This window comes from Neopsephotus bourkii, unplaced genomic scaffold (genome assembly GCF_033783945.1).
Source record: "Neopsephotus bourkii isolate Nb327-2 ecotype Australia unplaced genomic scaffold, CSIRO-AGI_Nbou_v1 NB_234, whole genome shotgun sequence".
NCBI lineage: Eukaryota > Metazoa > Chordata > Aves > Psittaciformes > Psittacidae > Neopsephotus > Neopsephotus bourkii.
Window position 1 is genome coordinate 10,789,466 of NW_026900744.1, and position 18,967 is coordinate 10,808,432.

Here is an 18,967-nt window from a genome sequence, read left to right on the forward strand (position 1 = left end):
ACCACCCACAGAACAGCAGCAGCCACAGATCTCCTGGCAGAGCTGCTCCTCATCTCAAATGCAGCCAGTAGGCTAGAAAACACAGCATTGACTGGCTTCTTCTCAGGTGGGTGCCATACTTGGGCAGATGAAGATACTGAACACCATGGATCAAGGCCAGAAACCTGAACAGCAAGCACTTAAACTGCCAGCAGCACTACAAGGTGAACAATACATGCTTGAGTGTCTGGTATTCTTAAACAAAAATCAGGTAGATAGGAGATATGTAAGACAAGCAGTGTTGGGTTTTTTTGCAGTCATGACTGGACATTTTGAGGAGGTGTGAGCCAGTAACCTTTCAGGGAACTGTTCTTTCATGTAACAGCCTGCAACTGTTGCTGTGCTATCTTCATAAGCAGTTGTCCCTTCTTTCCCTCCCACCCTATCCGATCCTTTGCTTTACACATCCTTCTACTCCTTTTACTTAGCCCTCCCCTCTGGCTTCATACTGTGATCCTGCCATTACTATTTGAAGGCAAGTCACCATTCATCAACCCTTTCCTCCCCAAACCCACACAGCTGCCAGCATGCTAAATTAGAAGCTGTGTGCTCCAGCAGGAGTAGCAGAGCATGGTTTTCCATTGAATTTCTGTGTCTCAGTTGATTGACTTTTTAGCTGTAGCACAAGCAGAGGTCATTACTTAAAGACTCTAACAGGGATTTAACTGCAAAACAAGCTTCACAATGAAGTTTGTCCTTCAGGTGACAGAAACCAGTCTTCAGTGAAGATTCCTCCTATTAGGAGTTGAATGAATCTCTATGCAGCATCTTTTCCTGCTTTTGGAAACCTGACTTCTCCCTGCTTCTATAAAGCTGTATAGGAATCTGGTATTTTAGAGATCTGTCAAGTGTTGTTGAAATTTGTTACCAATTTCATAAGTTAACAGTGACATAGCATATGCTCTGCCCACTTCTGAATGAAATCAGACTACTACTTGCCTTGTAACTGTATTTACAAATAAGTCCACAGCTGTTTACAAAATGCACTTGCATTTTGAGCAAATTATTAATCTTAGCTTTTTCTTAACTCTGTATGAAAAAGCTTTGCTAATAAGTCAGCTGCTTGCATTTGAGTGATCTTAAAGTGCTTGCCATCCTTGTCAGAATTCCTTGCACAAACTATTTTATACAATAGTGATGTTCACATTATATATATTGTGTGGTGTCAAAGACCCACAAGGAGTTTAATGCGTTGACAGAAAACATAGCCCCTTAATAGTTGCTTTTCAAGGCCAGATTGTCTTGAATCTTCTTGAAAAGCTTCAAAACTCTTTGATCTGAGGGGATTGTTGGAAGACAAGGACTTTAATACAGAAAACTCTCAGATACCGTGAATCATCTGTTCTGCCCACATGTTGCATTTGTTTTGCTTTTGCTGAATTTCACATAATGTACACATAATGTAAGGTTTAACACTTGCTTATTTGTTTCTATGACAAACTCTGAAATGCCGTTGAACAAGATCACACGGGAACAGGTCCTCACCAAGGTACACGGGAACTATGTTATATACAGGAAATGCAAGCTCACATACTCCACACACTGTTTCCTGACAATTATTGCATACTGCTATAAAAAAAATGCTCCTATATTAACCTCACAAAATATTTACTCTGAAAATGAATACTGGCACACCCAGTTCATACTGCAGCTGGAACTGTTTATTGTAGCACATTTACAATGTTTAAACATTCAGAAAGAACATGTTTAGTGTCCTCCACTTTTGTGCACAGCATTATACATTATCACACACTGCTACAGGAATGTTGCTCACAAATGTAAGTTATCTAAAATATGCTTCCCTTTGGTTTTCTGTTCTGCTCCCAGAGTGAATAGACTATAGAAAATAAGGCATCCATTAAATGGTATCACAATCAACAAGGTCTATAAGTTGTGAAAACTGAACTTTCATAAGATCTAATGTCTAAGACAGCAACCGACAGTACCAGGTTATTAGGTTGGTAGGAAACATCCAGTTTCTAAAGCATGGAGAGATATGACTCTCAGAGACATATCTTCTATGTATTTAAATTAGTTTAGACTTCAGGTTTACAGACTTCTGTACCAGAGGAAGATTTCAAATTAAAAAAATAGACATTTTTAAAGTGCTTTTGTCTGACTTTTCCTTTAAAAATGTAAGGTCAGTACACTGCGAAGCTGAAGACTGTAACTGATCCTACCCAGCTCTGGGTATAGGAGAACATCTACATTTCTCCCTGCAACTCACCCCTCAAGCTTCAGTTCTGGCCTCTCATACTCCTGGCCTCTCTGAGAAGAGACTGCTACTTACATCAAGTGGTACTTATGCTTATAAAAATACCTGGTTTATGCTCTCAGCTGTATTTGAATGGGTTGTGTATCCATTCGCTGTAATGTCTCCAGAACCAAATTATACCAAACTTCATAGCTTTCGTTTATTTGTACTATGAGTGCAGATAAACAAAAGATGCTGAGAGCTCTAGAGTGAGCTTTCACGTATTCAGTGATGTGTCAGCCATAGCCAAATAAAGCCTGCAGTACTGAGGGCTACGCTGATGTTCAAAGTTGCAGTTGTCTAGCACTATTTTTACTTGTTGTTGAAAGTTAGTGCATTTCTAGTCTACTCACATAATCTAGCCAAGTCTCTGAACACAAGACAGCTTTTTAATGCCCTCTGTGCGATTTAACTGAGGAAACAAATAGAACAAAGCTAATAAAAAAACAACCCCCCAAACCCCTGAACTATTAATGAGAGTGCCTAATCAGAAAGTTTACCATAAGCTTCTGCCACAGGCTTACACTGTTTTATGAGAAGAGCAAATTCAGGCTTTAGGTATAAGGTTTTCCACAAGCTCCACTTTACAGTTCTTGCAGTATGTGCTCCTCTAAAGGCTCCATGATACATTCCCACAATCCACTACATATGTTCACTACAACCTGTACAGGAGAGGGGGAAAAGTTGTCAGGTACATACATCAAAATAACAGTTTCATTGCACAAAAGACCTTAAAAATAACTCTGAACTATTTAATTACTAATTTGACATACCCTGATCAGAAACTGCTATGAGTCACCATAAAACATTTTGAACATGTGAAAGAATTGAGCCTTGTATGTCCTGTAGGACCATATCACTAATTAAGGAACAGAAGCCATAATGCAACTCAAGATAAATACTTCTTCCTACAGATCATCTGTCTCAAAGTCAAACCAGACTGCCACAATAATAGAGCTAACGGAGCAATGTCCGGTATTTGCAGGCAACTGCAAAGTCATCCCCTGATCTAGCTTCTAGAGAAAGAAAAACACTATTTCCAGACAAAAAACCAGTCTGTAACATTATCATGCATGGTATGAAGCATGCATGTGGATCAAGACATTTGGCACCAGGATAAAACAACTGAAGAGCAGGTAACCCATTTAGGAAACAAGCCTCTGAAATGTAGCACTTAAATGCCTGCAGCTCTGAGCCCACAGCCTGCAGCTGATGGATGCCCAATACTCCTGAAGAACAAGTTGCTTGAGAGTACCCAAGTTTTCCTTTTTGAATGCTCTTCTAGAGGTCCATTCCCTGCCATACACTCAGTGGGAAAAGTACATCCCCACCCTGTCCTGCCTCATGTTGGGTTTCTTGCCTGGTTAAACTGAGGTGTGTGCAGAAAAGGAAATATTAACATGTCTGTGCCCTTTACCCAGGAGCAAGATGCCCTGCTCTTCTTCATCCCACACTTTCATCTCCAGTAAGGCTCTGTTTTCGCCCTGTTCTGAAATATATCCCCATCTCCTCCCCTTCATAAATATAACCTATCTGGCATATAGCAACAGAGCACACCAGAAAAGGCCAGTACCAAGGAGCCTCAAATGTCTTTGATCTTTTTAACCAAACTGCAAATATTTTAAGGCTCCCCCACCAAAGGACCATTCAACAAGCAAAACTCAGAGTTGCTGCCAGGCAGGTTAAATATAAACCACATATCCTGCAATCAGTACTCCTGAAGAAACAAAGCTTCGAATAACTGAAGCATTAAGCTCTCCATAGTGGAAGATAGGCAATGCTTTTCCAGGTGCTATAATACTATCTTAACCTGCATGCTGTCCTGAAATCTTGGCAAGCTTTTCTCCCCAAGTTTCAGGCCCACTATCATTTAAGTTAGGATACCTTACTGCACAAAGCATCATTTAAAAAGTGGGTAAGAAGACACTGAATGAGTCCTGTCTATTGCAGGGAGTACAGGCAATGTTAATGCTTTCACATTAAGCATATGGGGTTCCCAAGCTGCTGTATGCACTGTCTAACCTTCTGTACTGTTTTTCATATTAAGCAATCCTTATTTTACAAGTTTCCTCACCTCTCCTAAGGAGTTTTTTGGCTGTGGACATTTTGCTAAAGTGCTCCCTTCTGAAGTTTTAGAAATAGTTTAGGATTTTTATGTTAGGGGGATGCAGGGTTCCCCCTCCACCCACCAAAAGAATTAAGTGCTCTTCATAAATATTGTAACAGGGACATGTTGTGGCATGCTGCCGTTGCATATACCTTAATGTATAATTTTAATACAGGTACAGGTACATACCATTGCAGCAACAGAAGAGGGATGCAGAGCTCTCCTCCTCTAACCTGTACCTGCCAGAGTTTGGTAAGTCTTTGCACTGTGATATAAATCTCTGAAGTTCTGTCTCTGGAAAGCCATCTTGCTGGTAGTGCTAGAAATTGATATTTAGTTAAACCTTTGACAAGGCTAAAACATAAAATATCCCAAATCTTCCCCAGACCGCTTTTCAGACATTGTTCAAGTCTGAAATTAGATTAATAGAACTAAATATGAAATTACTGCTTTTTAGTAGGTATTTAGCTTCCATTGGAGCTGGAGATCAGATAGACTTGTAAGAAAACTGAAGGAGGAAGAGATTTCAAGCCTCTCATCATCACTCTACACCCTCTAAAGCAGCCATCATATTTATCTTTTATATTGGCATGCACTGCAAGTCACAGTATTGAGGGGGATGACAGTCTTGATAGCACCAATCTTTCATTTTTATTCCAAACAAAGAGTCCATGCTTACCTTGACAGTTTCATACGTATCTGTAATGAGTGCAATGAAGAGACTCAGCACCATATAGATGAACAGACTAATGAAGGAGTAGAGGTAGATCCTACTGAATAACCAAACCAAGTAACTTTTCTGCTGCATTTTTGCAAAGGTAGCAAACATGTCATCTCCATTGATCAGTGAAAAAAGGCATTCAGAAACCATGTTCAGAGAGCGAAACTAGAGAGGAGGGAAGAAGACAAGCACATCCATCACTGCTTTATTTGGATCCAAAGGCTGTACATAGCGTGAAAAAAAATGCACAGCTGATGACCTGCTGCCTTGGATCTCTTTGTACACTCAAGAGTATGACCAGGTGCAAACAGTAAAACATTTGATGAGTGAGCAATATTTGGCACCTCCTGCACACATACACATTCAATTCAGATAAGCCAATTTCACTTTTAAAAGGGACAAGGACAAAGTCTCCAAAGCTTAAGTCTGACACTGGTGTTCTGCAATATGAAAATTATTTCTCAAAATACCAGCATGTGATTGGGAGTCACAGCAGCTTCCACTTCTGACTCAGAGCTTTCATAACTCAAGGAAAGTCTGACTGAGTCATGGAAGTCAGACTCCTCAAACAGAGCAGCATCATGTTGAGGATGCACTATTTTTGTATTAAGGGAAGCCTTGACATGGAAGCTTAGAAGACAACAGCAGTAATCTCTCATTTGTTTGGAATCCATTCTGTTATTCGAGTTGACTTGTTTCATGGTAAGTGTATTACCTTCACATGGTACGGTCCCAGCACAATCCATCCACAGAAACAGTAGCCCAAGTAGATCATAGCAGCACAACAGCAGAACCTCATTACATTTGGTAATGCTGCTCGCAGTGTTAGGATGAGAAGCTGCACAGAGCAATGCAAACAGTTAGAATTCAACCAGGCATTTCTTCCAGCCCTCTTATAGCAACAAACAGAATAAATACCAACAGCACGAAGATCCCAGAAGATCCTTACATTATACTTCTGAAAGAAACCTAGGTAGCGAATGACTCCAAGCCACACAAGCATAGTCGATGTTCCGAGAAGTATGCTACAAACATCATAACTTGTCAGACTCTAAAAAAAAAAAAAAGGGGGGGGAAATAAATAAAATATATATATCAAGTACTATACCAACTAAATTTAGAACAACAGGTTCTAAATTGCAACTCTCATTACTACAAAGATCTGTTAAGAAAGATAGTTTATTTTAGCAACCTCTCCCATTAAAATTTAGTTTGGGGCAATATGCATTAGACAGCTGAAGTCCCACCAGAGAGGAAGGGCATTTTCAAGTGTAACTCATTTCCCATGCCTTTACATATGGCTGTTTGTAAAACAGATCCCTACAAGACAAGCTTCATTTGCAAGGCCAACAGCACAGCAGCATGGTGGGTGCAGAGGCACTCCCTCTGTACATGGCTCACTAAGACCTGTGGAGTGGCACTGCAAATATTTTTATGCTGCTTCCAGGCCTGCAGTAACTGCTTCTGGAATCTGCATTGGCAGATTCCCCAGAGCAGCTTGGGAATCTCTCCACTGTATCCCGATGGACAGTGTAGATGTGACTTCAGAACAGCAGAACACAGAAGGTTCTTCCAGTACGCAGGCAAAGCAGTTTGTAAGAAATAGCGTGACTTGTCACCAGAGCTCAGATAAGTACTAAGGAGGACCTTGTGAGGTATCCAGGAACTGTGAGGCATAGACAGTCTCAAGGAGAAGACTAATCAGCTTCTAATTAATTCTAACCGGGACTTCATTTATATTTTATTGGCACTTCATTACCTTTTTCCACCTATACATACGGGCTGGTTTTCTCCAAGTTAGCATATACCCTGTTCCCTGAATTGCAGCTCTACTCTGAAATGGTTCATGACAACTTACTGAGTAAGAATTTTTCTCTATTTTATGGTTTTATTCCTCTAAGAGTTTTGTATTTTTTTATATTACCATAATTTATTTACAGCTTGACAAAACACAAATTTAGGCTACTTTAATGTGAACTTACTATTCAGCCACTAAATAACATGGAACAAGATCTTGTTATTAGGGTCTGCAAGGCTTGCAAAATGAAGCGAAATGTATCAATAGATAAGAGTTTTAGTAAAATACTCTCTTAGAATAGAAACATATATAGAGAGATGTATTTATAAGATACTGGAATCCCAAATACAAGATCTTACTCCAACCATGTTCTTGTCTTCACTTCTCTTGAAGCAGGATGAAGCTATCTCTTAGCCAACTTCCTCACAGCTTCTTCCTACTCTTAACAACTGAGTTTATAGTTCCTAAGGTAAGATAGGACAGTTTGTACAGGGCATTTAGGATAGTCAAGCTGTCACCAGATGGATTTCAGGCCCATCCTTTCATCACTACTGTCCAAAGTCTGCTGTGTTGCAATGTCACGCTTCAAAGTCTGCTAGAGATTTGGTGAACAACAACATTATCTAAATATTAGAGTGCTTCAGGACTGCATATTGTAATAGGTTTTCTTCCCTAATTCTGGTTCACGTAATATGGTTTTAAAAGTTGGCCTTTTTTTTTTTATTATCAAGTTTATCTTGGAATATTTTAGGCCTAGCTCCTGGCTGTGGCTGACTGTTCTGTACACGCTGGAAACTAGAAGCTGGGAAAGCAGTAAAGTGATGTTTAAGGAGAGAGTCTCTGTGCTGGTTAAACACTTGTTAAATAGGGAACAGAAAGTTAAATGCTAAACTAAAATAAAATAAATAAATCATCAAATTTGCAAATATAAGTGGTCCTAAGTGGGGAAGAGAGAAAGTCAACAGTCTCCGACTTCCAGAGATTAAGTTAATTTTATTCCTTGGTGTCACAAAGAAGCAAAGGTAATTAAAACTAAAATATCTAGAGATAATTGGAGTTTTTTTAATCTCTCAACTGGAAACAACACATCTCAGTTACAATTGCAGAGGAGAAGATGGGATTTTAAAACTTCGTGCCACTACAGGATGAAGCTTAGACAGCCTAAAGTCCTCTGACAGTTTTAAACCTAACTGGGAGAGTGACAATCAGTTTTGCTTCTACCTGACAGTGTAAAGAACTCACCTTGGCTTGTATCTCCATCTTCAGAGTTGATCCAACAATAGTTAAGATATCACTGACCATAATCATGATGTACCACCCATTGACAAATTCCATTTGATCACTGAAAGATACTTCTTTCTTATAATAATATAGGAAAAAGCTTACAAATTCCTAGGGGAAAAGAGGAAAGAAGAAGGTAACTCAGACTTACACAAGACATGAAGGCTTTCCAAGGAAAGACTTATACCCACCCTTTGGAGCTGAATTCCTTTAACCACTGATCGTGTGCAAAGGATCAGTGAAGCCAGACAAGTCAATATAACAAAAGCATCAAAGATCATCATGTAATGAGTGTTCTTCTGTACTGCAAGAACAAAAATGTACATACATATTCATAGTCAGATGCATTTCATCTTGTTGATTATCTTGAATATTGAAACAAGAATCAAGTTTCAATGTTGACTTTATACAATTTAATTAAGAAAAATGTTAACATTTTTCCCCCAGAAGTTTATCTATCTGACATATTTTCATGAGACACAAGTGCATCTGCACCATGGATACCATCCCTTCTGTTAAATTAGGAAGGCTGATACCACATCAAAAGTATACCAGAGAGAGTGCTTCTTACAACCCGGCAGAATCTGAGGTGCGAGCTGTCCGTTTTACAAGCACTGGAATGGCCTCTGGAGTGACAGAATGTGTCAAAACAATATCCCAGGAACTATGTATCTTCTCTTCCAGACCAGTACTTGACTGTCAGGTGGGTTTTCTGTCCTAGAGCAGCGCAGATAATTTGCACTGCTGCCCAGCTGGCAAAGACCAGCATTGAGCTAGACTTCAGTTCTCCATCTCTTACATTACTAAAATTCACAGTCTTGATAAACTAAGAGCTGGTGCAAAATTTGACAACTAGATCCCCTTTTTTCTACCTATCTTATAGCTGAAGCTCAGTGAGACAATATAATTACATTTTTAATGCTAAAGAGTGATTGAGAAAAACAATTGAAATAAATTCATGCTAAATTTTCAAGATGTAGCAATTCTCCAAGATGCTGCACTGAAGTTCTAGTTGACTTCAAAACTGCACTACTCAGAAAAAGCACACCTTCTTGCTTATACCAGAGTCACTAACACATGTACCGTTGCCATTTAAACTGGGTTTGCAGTGTAGTCCAGAATAGCAACAACTTGTTACTGTCCCATTGTAATCATTACCTTTGTATTCTTCCTTGGCTTTCAGAAAATAATACAGGGTACTCCAGGAGGTGATTTTGAAAACTGTTATAGAGGCTATCTAGGTGTCAGGTAGATAGGTACCAGATGTGGATTATTACAGAAGCCTGGTATCAAAACCTTCTTGTGCTGCTGCACTAGCAATCTGTTGGAGGTAGCATGCCATCTGGTGTGCATTTGTAACACGGCAGCTACCAAAGTTAGTTCATACAGTGTGTAGTGAGACATGCATTTGCCTAACTGGAGTGTTTCGTACTCTGTAATGCAGTTCTTTAAATCCCTCCAAATTTATTCCAATCCGGATCTTTAAAATAAAACCCCAAAACTTCTCTTTTTTCACTACCAGCTTTTAATTTCCTGATGTAGCCACAGCAAAAGGGAAAGTGGCCAAGTAGAAAAATGGACCTGATTAATCCTATTGCTTAATTCAGCAAAACATAAAAAATAAATGGAATTTAAAGTCTTGGAAAGCTTCTGACTTTCAAAGAGATTATTTTCTCTAATTAAAAAAGATCTCAGGCAATGTTTTGACCAGACCCAATAGGTGCCAACAAGGGGTACTCTTGTGAGTAACTATTTAATACAATTTAGCCATACTGTGCATTTCCATACACCAAAATACAAGCGAAACAACATTTAAGCACCAGTAGAAGTGTTTCTAGCCATTCCACTCTAGCAAGCCTTATCAACAGTGCTTCCTTATCTTTCCTGGTGCTACGTCCTGAAATAAGAGTGAATCGGTTTCTACTTTCCAACACTATCATGTGTCCTTCTGTTGCCTAGTGCTAGAACGGTTCACAGCCTACCTTAAGCAATCAAGAGCATAAGTTCAGTAGCCAAAGCTAGGATGCACAGTGAGGTGTATCACTGGTTTGACACTATCAATCAAAGGTGCAAGGTTGGAGAACTGCTAAGGAAAGTAATGGTGTGGCTGGTTCCCAGGGTTTCAGATCAGAGGCTGAAGAGCAATACCTTAGAAAATCAGGATTTAGAGCCAAGCCACTAGAGAATGTATGTGAATAGTGCCTCATCTTTTAACAAAGGAAGAATTTAACAAACATTGTGCTAGTGTGGTAAAAAATAATCATGAAAATTTGAATGTATTTATGCCACTTACTTGATCCAGAAACGTGCCAGTCTTTACATTCCCTGATCTCTATGTCATTGTCTAGACTTATTTTAATTCTTCCACTGTGTGCTTTGTTATCAAACACTATCTGTATTAACAAAACAAACAAACAAAAAAGTGCATGTCTTTTTAAAGCCAAACCATTACATATGTAGCACACTGTAAATTAAACCAGCATAATGGTTCAGGATAGTCCTCCTAGGGGAGAAGTTACAAAATGTATTCAAGCCTAACGCAATTCCAGTTTATTCAAATAAATGCTGTTAAAGTGAAAAACAAACCTGGTGAATATTATATTTGCCACAAATTGCTTGATCAACTACATACTACATGAAATTCTTTTAAACTACAGCCTCATCCCTCTACGATCTGAAAACAACCTTTTATAGAAGCATCTCTCTAAAGAGAAGAGGTTTATGCTTTCATTATACTTCAGACGGACTAGAGCACAAAAGGCTGTAAGGCAAATAAGTGTTTCAGGACCACATCATGAGCACTCAAAGCTTAACTTTGCACAGTGACAACCAGCAGTATTTACAGGGTACGCTAACCCACGACAGAGTAATCCAGACACCAGTGTGGCCCAACTCTTCAGGAAGCACCTGCACTGACTGTGTATGGTAAATCAGAAGGAATGATTTCTCATTTTGAATAGAAAGACACATGGCAGGTTTCCACCTACCCTCAGAGTGAAATCATAACAGTCAGGGAGCTCATGGTGACGAACAGTCTGGAGGTTGATTGCCTTCAGATTGAACTTGAGCTGCACCATCACCAGTCTGCAATAGAGCTCTGTATTAGCTTTTCACAGGGAAAATGCACAAATACCCCAACAGAGGAGGTGCTGTGTCCCCCTCACCTGTGGAAATCCAGAGTGAAATTCAAATCGTGCTTTCCCACTGTTGTGTTGTCTAATGGTATCATTGGCTCAACATACAAGCAGTCTGCAATGGATAAAGACTCACAACAACATCTCATGGGTTATCAGGCTCTTTTAACTGTAATCTGCCATTCCCACTCCCGAGGCTGTAAAGAGCTGATGACTATAGCAGACAAGATAGCATGCTTAAGTGAGGGGTCATTTAGGAAGCCGGTTGACAAATACGTTGGCTTCCCTGAACACTAGCCAAGTTATTAATCATGAATTCACAGGGACCGCTCCTGAAATTAGCCCAAAATACTTGTGTTAGGTGGCCATCAGTGCCAACAGCTCATCACTTGGTCTGTGGCAGTAGACTAAAAGACATACCTTGGAGTGCTAGAGGTTAGTTACACAGTAGTTTTCTTACCAGTTTTGGCTGGGAATAAGTTCAATACAGATCATGTGATAGGATTATACAGTACTGTGAGGGGGTTTTAAGAATTTATCATAAATGTAGGGTCCCCCCTCCCAAAGAACTGATAGAACAGATGAGGTTCATCACCAGTCACAATCTCTGGGTCTATATCAAAGGTGTCATTTCCAGGAGAGATGATTCCTCGTTTGTAGAACTGCTGACAGAGGGCCAGAGCTGTCTCTTCTGCTCCCTTCTTCTCATAAGCATGGTTTCCAACAGAGATGTTGGGGAGCTGTAAGTACTGAAGTTCAGAACAAACAGACAAACCAACTTAGATAACACCAAAACTGTTACTCTGAAAAAAACCCAGCCAACCAGAAAACAACCCAGAAGTGTTTGGATCTGTGCCATAACTCATCTTTTTCATTTAAAATGCCATCTAAAGAACTTGGAAACCTACACCACACTACAGCTGAGTTCTCAAATACTTCAAGGTATTTGACCAAAAAAGTAAGTGCAGGATTTTTATCTAAATACCTTTTTGCTTATTACTTTTTTCTCTTTTCCTTACTAAAAAGTCTAATTTGATACTTGCAAAGAATTCTGGCACAAATCCAAGAATGTTGCCACAGTACAATGCTCTGGCAGTGACAGAAAACCTAAATGAGTCAACACTCTAATCTTAAGCAACAGGCACAGAAGTTGTTTCAGGCACCATCAGGGAAGGTGGAAGAAGGAAAGGTACCCAGGTAAAGAGCATATATATTGTATATATTGCAGCAACAGTCCTTACCTGGTTTATTGCAAAGAATATCTGGTCATAGACATCTGTTTGTGTGTATACAGCATAGGTATCATCCATTCTGTCCATGTATCCTTTCAAGAAGAGATGTTTGAATGCAACAGTGTTCTCTTCTTTGAAGGCAACCACCATTTGATTGCTCAGTCCAAAAACCACCAGCTGAAAAAGACATTTATATTTCCTGTTCAAAGACAAAGTTGGCTTCTGGATTAGCATATGAATCCTGTCCTACAAACAGACACTCTTTTGTCACATCGGTAGACACGGCAGTTACATTCAGTCTACTCCATTTCACAGCCAGTCAAAAGAAAGTTTGACTTTAAGGAAACAATGGGTTTCCAGAATGTCCCTTTAACACATTTACCAGCATCTTGGCCAAGGACTTGCATTTTTACAAAGAAAAGGATACCATCTCAAATTCAAGCTACCTATATACTGTTACGCGTGCTTTGTTAGCTCAGCCTGACATTAATATGACTTGACTTGGGGAATATCAGTGTTCTCCAGGCAAAAAGGCAGGACAGGACTTAGCCAGACCCTGCTTTGAAGTCCTGACTCCAGCACACAAAAGGCAAATTGAGGACAGAAAAACAAGCATTTCTTCCTCAGGTTTCAGTGAAAGGTGCTTTGAGAATAGCCGATCAAAACTGGGCTTGTAACAGCATAACCTCTGACAAACTAATATAACAAATATGCTCCAACAAATAATAGCATAAACCCATGCTTGCTACTATCCAGGTTGGAAAAGTTTTCTAGAAGAATGTGATATATTGATTGTGGGAGCTCACAATTTTCCTCAGTGACTATTGTTCCAAATCTAGTGCCAAGAGCATTGTGAAGAAACTCATCAGAGATAAGTCTGAATCAGTAGTCTACAGATAAGTTTTACGGCCATGATGCAAACTGGATATGTAGATTTTGATAAGGATAACTCAGTTAGAGAGATACTAAAATGCTGTGTGGGCAAGCTCCGTATGCTGGGCACAAGGAATACACCAGCAAATCAACAGTGCTAAGACTGAATTACCTACAGGCAGTTTCTTTTTCTGAAAAGGCTAAATCAGCACTAGTTTCTTTCTTATTTAGGTTCTCCCACCATCAAATTTTATTTCTAGTTGCAAAATGAGACAGATGACAAGGAGAGGATGATGATACATTTAAAACTGAAGCAGAAAGGAAGGGATACAAACACAGTGCCAGATGTATAGCAGGAGAACTATTATTTCTGCAGTTTGTCACATCAGTCATGTAACCATGGAAAACATTATTCACTGTACTTGTATTGTCATGGCATCGACACCACTATAAAGGTAAATCACATGCGGAAAACTCCGAAGGCTCATCATCTCAGGCACTGGAGAGGCTTTGTGATAGATCTTCTTCCTCCTTAACCACAAAACTTTGAGACAAACAGTTGCCTTTTGCGCAGTAGATAAATGTATTATTTGAAATCTATGGTGCAAGGCTGAGTGACAGGAAGAGTGAAGCAGAATTTATGGGTTTTTTTTCAATACAGGAATTTGTATACCACACACAAGGTACAAGCAAACATGCTGAAAAAGCCACCAGTTTCAGTTCTTATAACCGTGACATTGAAACATGGACAACTGTTCCTTCCCTCAGACACTCACAGGGAAGAAGTTATTGGGGGAAGAGACACCATCCTTTGGGGGGGGGGGAGAAAAAAAAAGTAACATAAGAAGTCAAGTTGAGCCTTTCAACATGGTTCCTTTCATCTCTACTCTTAGGAAAGCTATTTTTTTCAGTCAATAGTTTTAGGAGAAAATTATGACATAGAATCATTGAACCACAGAATCACATAACAGTTAGGGTTGGAAAGGACCTTAAGATCATCTAGTTCCAACCTCCATGCCATGGGCAGGGATGCCTCACACTAGACCTAAGCTACATATATGCAACTAAGACAGTCTTGCAGTCTATCTTCTCCCTTTATCTGCACCATGCCATGAACAGCATTTGTCACCAGCATGCATTTGACTTCCCATGAGGTAAGAAGAGTCCCTGCTCCTATAGTTACTCACCTGAACCGTAACCATTGCTATTTTGAGTAGCTGAATCCCAAGCTTCCAAGGCTTCCTGCCCCGGGCCCAGAATTTCTCACATGGGTTCATGAAGAAAAATTTTAACTTCCTTCTAAGCTGGTCTTCCAGAAGTCCCTCCTGTGATAGTGACAGGTGTCGTTTGTAGCTGCAAAGGTTTTCATCATCATGAGCACTGCAGCTGCTCACAGCCACTTCAGGATTTTCCATTTCTGAAATGAAGAGAAGCTCATCTCAGTCAGAAAACAGGCAAGCATGAATACAGTAGCATCAGATCAGTCTGCACTGACAACTGGATCCAAAGATGTGTATCTTCTGTGAAAGGCACTTGAACATTGCACTGAATTTAAGACCTTCGTAATATTGCACATGTTCTGCAGATCTCCAAGAAAAGTTTGGCAAGCTCTTAAATTTGCAGATAGACTGTCAGGACGTTTATTTGATAGTGGAATTTTTGTCCCTTTGGAATTATGGAGTCACTTGCTAAAACCCTGCTTCCTCTCTTACTTGCCAACATCATCATATATGCAAGACATCCTGACTCATTTCCTTCTGTGTCCAGAAGAGTACCAAAAGCCTCTCATGAGCATTCAGTTTTCTGGAAAACTTACTTATTTCTGTAGCTAGTATTTCCCCCATCTTCAAGCCACTGTCCAGTCCTTGAAAGAAATGGAATTTCCAAGACAGGCAGCATTTTTCTTCAACATTAGTATTAGCACTCTCGGAAATGGGGACCCAGCACGCAAAATTGCAGTTCAGATAAATTACCTGAGTGCATTAACTTGTCATTTAGCAAGATTATATCTATTTCTTCAGCCATAAAAGACTGAGTGCAAAGCAGTTGTGATCATGAAGCAGACAAAAAGACAAAAGGTGATTGTATCCAAGCATCGTGATTAGCTGAAGAGGCTCACAGTTTAGGTGAGTTTGAGGGGAAAGATTGGAAGAGAACCTATAAACACAGTTTGAGATGTTACTCTCCATAGTATTCAACATGTTTACATGTTAATCTGTTATTAACTTCACTGACTCCCATTTTAAAAATGCTTTATAAAGTACTTAAGAGGTGGCAGGGAATGTTTATTTCAGAGAAAAGATTCTTGACATTAAGAACAGAGGAAACAGCCCAGGTTGTGAATGAATTTAAACATGTGCCATATTGCACAAATCATTTGCAACTTGCATAAGGAAAGTTTCTCATAGAATTCAAACAATCATGACCAAGATGAATTTTTAAAAACACACACATCACATCTCCTCTCCTCCTGCACACACCAGAACGCGAGGCTGTTTTCAGATACGATCCAAGACCTTGAACTTCCCCAGATGTCAGAGAGGGCAAGAAAAGTTCTGAATCAGCAGTTTAACACTAAGAACAGGCCCATAAAAGCAGGCCTAAGACAAAAAAAAATAAAAAAATAGAAAAAATCAGCTCCTGTTTTGCCAGGTCGCCATTGTCCCGCAGGACACAGCATGTCACCATCCCCACTCGTCTTTCATACTGCTGATCAATCATTTCCAAGTGAAGCCCTGCTCTGTTACTGCAATATTCCTGACAATGTACGTGCTTGATTTATAAATAAATACATAAATAAATACATAAATAACACTTCTTGACCTCACGGTACCGCCTTGAGTTGATGTCCCAGGCAAACAACGCACAGTGTTAGGCGGAGGTAGCCTGGGCCCAGCAGCGGAGGTACCGCAGCGGCAGCGCCCGAACCCGGCGGCCCCATCCCGTCCCCCCCACCCCGTCGCCGCAGCGCAGCCGGTGCCGTACCGCCCGCCCGCCCGCCCCCCGAGCCGCCACGGCGGCTGAGCAACGCACTTGCAGCCAGCCGGGACTCGCTCAGCCTGTCAGGTCGCGCCGCCGCCGGCCACCGGCGATTCCCTCTGGCCTTTCCCGCAGCCCCGGCCAAGCTGGCCCGGCGGCTGCTGATTTACCGTGGCATCCCAAAGCCAAGAGCTGGAGGCCGAGGGCACTGCTTCGCGCTTTTAAAGGAGAGGCTGCGGCGTACAGCACACGGCGGACAGCCCAGGGCATACCGCATACCTGCCGCTGGGGCGTGTCGCTGCCGATGAGGTCCCGCCGCTCCCTGCCCTGCTGCCGCACAGGGAGCCGGGCTGCTGGTGCCGCGGAGCGGCCCGTTCGTCACACACACTCCGCCGCTACCGGTCCCGCTCCCTGTCCCGGTCCCCCTCGCTCCCGGCCGGCGCGGCTCCTCGGCGGGCAGGTCCGCGGGCTCCGGCGGCCTCCGGCAGCCCGTCCCAGCCCCGGGGGCAGGGCTGGGCGCACAGAGCGTCTGTCACCTTCTGCTTCACATCTCCGCGAGTGCGGGCTCCCCACGGGGCATACACTCTCTGAAGTATGCCGCCGTAATGCCGCCTCCAGGTTTATTAACCTGGGCTTCTGCACCAGGAGGAAAAAAGGTAACGCTTACGTTATCCTTAGTTGTGCCCCCTCTGTAATAAACATCCCTTTTCGGGTCACAGAACTGTAGTTACAAAGGGCAGCCAGCGGCACAGTGAGCGAAGTGGAATGACTGACATGCTTGAGTCATTGCACTTACATGCACTTAAGGGATTAAAGTTATTAACTGGACTTCAAGGAAACGGTCTCCTGTCCTGGGTCTCGGCCAATTTCACCGCACCATGGACACGGTCCCCTCGGTGTTGCTGCCCGGCGGGGGCAGTGCCCGGGGTAAAGCCCGGGTTACGGTAGCTGCGCCCGGTCACCAGCTGCCCAGTTAGTGCTGCAGGAACCCGTGAGAGCGCTGGTGTGAGAGGAAGAGGGGAAATAAGGACAAGGCTAAACCAAAAAGAGTGGGTATTTTAAGCTGTAGAGAGAGGCATAGCAGGCAGCAAGGATGCTTTCTGTCTGCCGTAAGGAGGGTGGATGGTCCCTGCGTGCCACCAGGGACGAGCACTGGGTACTCCACAGAAAAATACACTTCGGGGCTCCTGCGTTTTACATCGCAGCAAAGCAAACCAAATTATTTTATACGTCACAAATATGAAGGATGTGGAACACAAATCTTCATATTACCGAATCGCATGGGACCACCTGAACCTCCTTCCTGGCTGGGGAAGCTCCCCTGACAGATAATGGCGAGGAAACGCCGGGCAGGGGGAAGAGGGAGGGAGCTGCCGCCTACAGCACCCATGGTGCTCCGCGCCCCACCCAGCCCGGCGGCGGTGAGTCCCCGCGCGTGGCATGCTGGGACTTGTAGTTTTGATCTAAGCAGCCCTGTTCCAGCGAGGAACCTCCTATAGCCGCTTCCCTGGCGGGGGCGGGTTTGAAAAGCGGAGCGCTAATTGGCTGTTGGAAGCGTCAATCCTAGCCGGCCCCGTTGCCCTGACAACGGCGCGGCGGCAGGGACGCTTTGGGGCCGCGGTGGCGGTGCCGCAGGTAGGAAGCGGCCCCGCGGCGCTGGTGGGAGCGGGTGAAAAATGAGAGGCCCGAGGACACGGGCAGCAGCTGGCAGGGAATCACCGCTGGGCCGAGCAGAGGCTGAGGCGCGGAGCCCGCAGCCTGCTCCGTGCGATCGAGGCTGCTTCAGCCGCCCGCGTTCACCGCGCAACCGGCCATCGGGCTCCGCGCCTTCCTCTGCCCCTCGGCCTGCGGGAGGGGAAGGGCTCCCGGCAGGCCCTCGGGGTGGCTGTGGCACAGGCTGGAGGGTGCTGGTGAGGAGAGGCGGGCGGTTGCAAAGACTCCCCGACCCCTGTGCTGCTGCACATGACAGTCAAATTCACACGCACCAGTCCAGTCCCCAGTACGTGCTTGTTCTCCAGCAACCTACTGCCTCACACCAGAGGTTCTGTCTGGGCCAGTAAGGGCCTGGGCAAGATTATAATAATGCCATACTTCCATTTTCACAGCCTTTTTTTCCCTTGTATTTATGGCTTCATTTCAATAGCCAGAGGTGTCATCACTGTTTTATCATCTGTCAATTTACCCTGTTTGAAATCGTGTCCTTTTGGCTGCTATCCTGTCCAAGGGCAGTATGCTCCATAATTCAACTATCTATTGTGCAATGAAACACTTCTGTACTCCTTTTGTTTGTTTTCAGTCTGTCCCTTGGTAAGCTCATGTGATGCCAGCTAGATCTTGTATTACAAAAGACGGTGAATAATCACCCCCTGCTCACTTTCTCCATGCCTCTCATGATTTTATTGACTTCTATCATAGCCTCTTTAGTCCAGGCTACAAAGAATTCTAGTTTATTCCCAGTATAAAACATATCTTCAATATTCCATGTTATACCCTTTCAATTCTGTTTCTTATTTCATGAGAGAAACATAACACAGTATTATCCAATGTTT

General features: G+C 42.4%; 1 protein-coding gene across 8 annotated transcripts; it reads right to left on the reverse strand.

Annotated features, from left to right (window-relative positions):
* Nucleotides 1-1,682: 1,682 nt before the first annotated feature.
* MCOLN3 (mucolipin TRP cation channel 3) lies at nt 1,683-17,732 on the reverse strand. Of its 8 annotated transcripts, none has more exons than XM_061345228.1 (15): nt 17,691-17,732; nt 16,698-17,054; nt 14,627-14,856; nt 12,576-12,743; nt 11,930-12,083; nt 11,365-11,449; nt 11,188-11,284; nt 10,494-10,593; nt 8,392-8,504; nt 8,162-8,311; nt 6,071-6,172; nt 5,837-5,959; nt 5,080-5,286; nt 4,590-4,719; nt 1,683-2,955 (listed from the first exon to the last, which is right to left on the reverse strand). In XM_061345228.1, exons 3-15 carry the CDS (start codon nt 14,852-14,854, stop codon nt 2,936-2,938), a joined length of 1,677 nt encoding a protein of 558 aa, XP_061201212.1. In that variant the 5' UTR covers nt 14,855-14,856; nt 16,698-17,054; nt 17,691-17,732; the 3' UTR covers nt 1,683-2,935. The 8 variants fall into 8 exon arrangements, with proteins under 8 accessions (XP_061201212.1, XP_061201213.1, XP_061201214.1 ...); XM_061345229.1 differs by lacking the exon at nt 17,691-17,732 and adding an exon at nt 17,215-17,580; XM_061345230.1 differs by lacking the exon at nt 17,691-17,732 and having other exon boundaries at nt 16,691-17,581.
* Between the last annotated feature and the right edge of the window lie 1,235 nt (nt 17,733-18,967).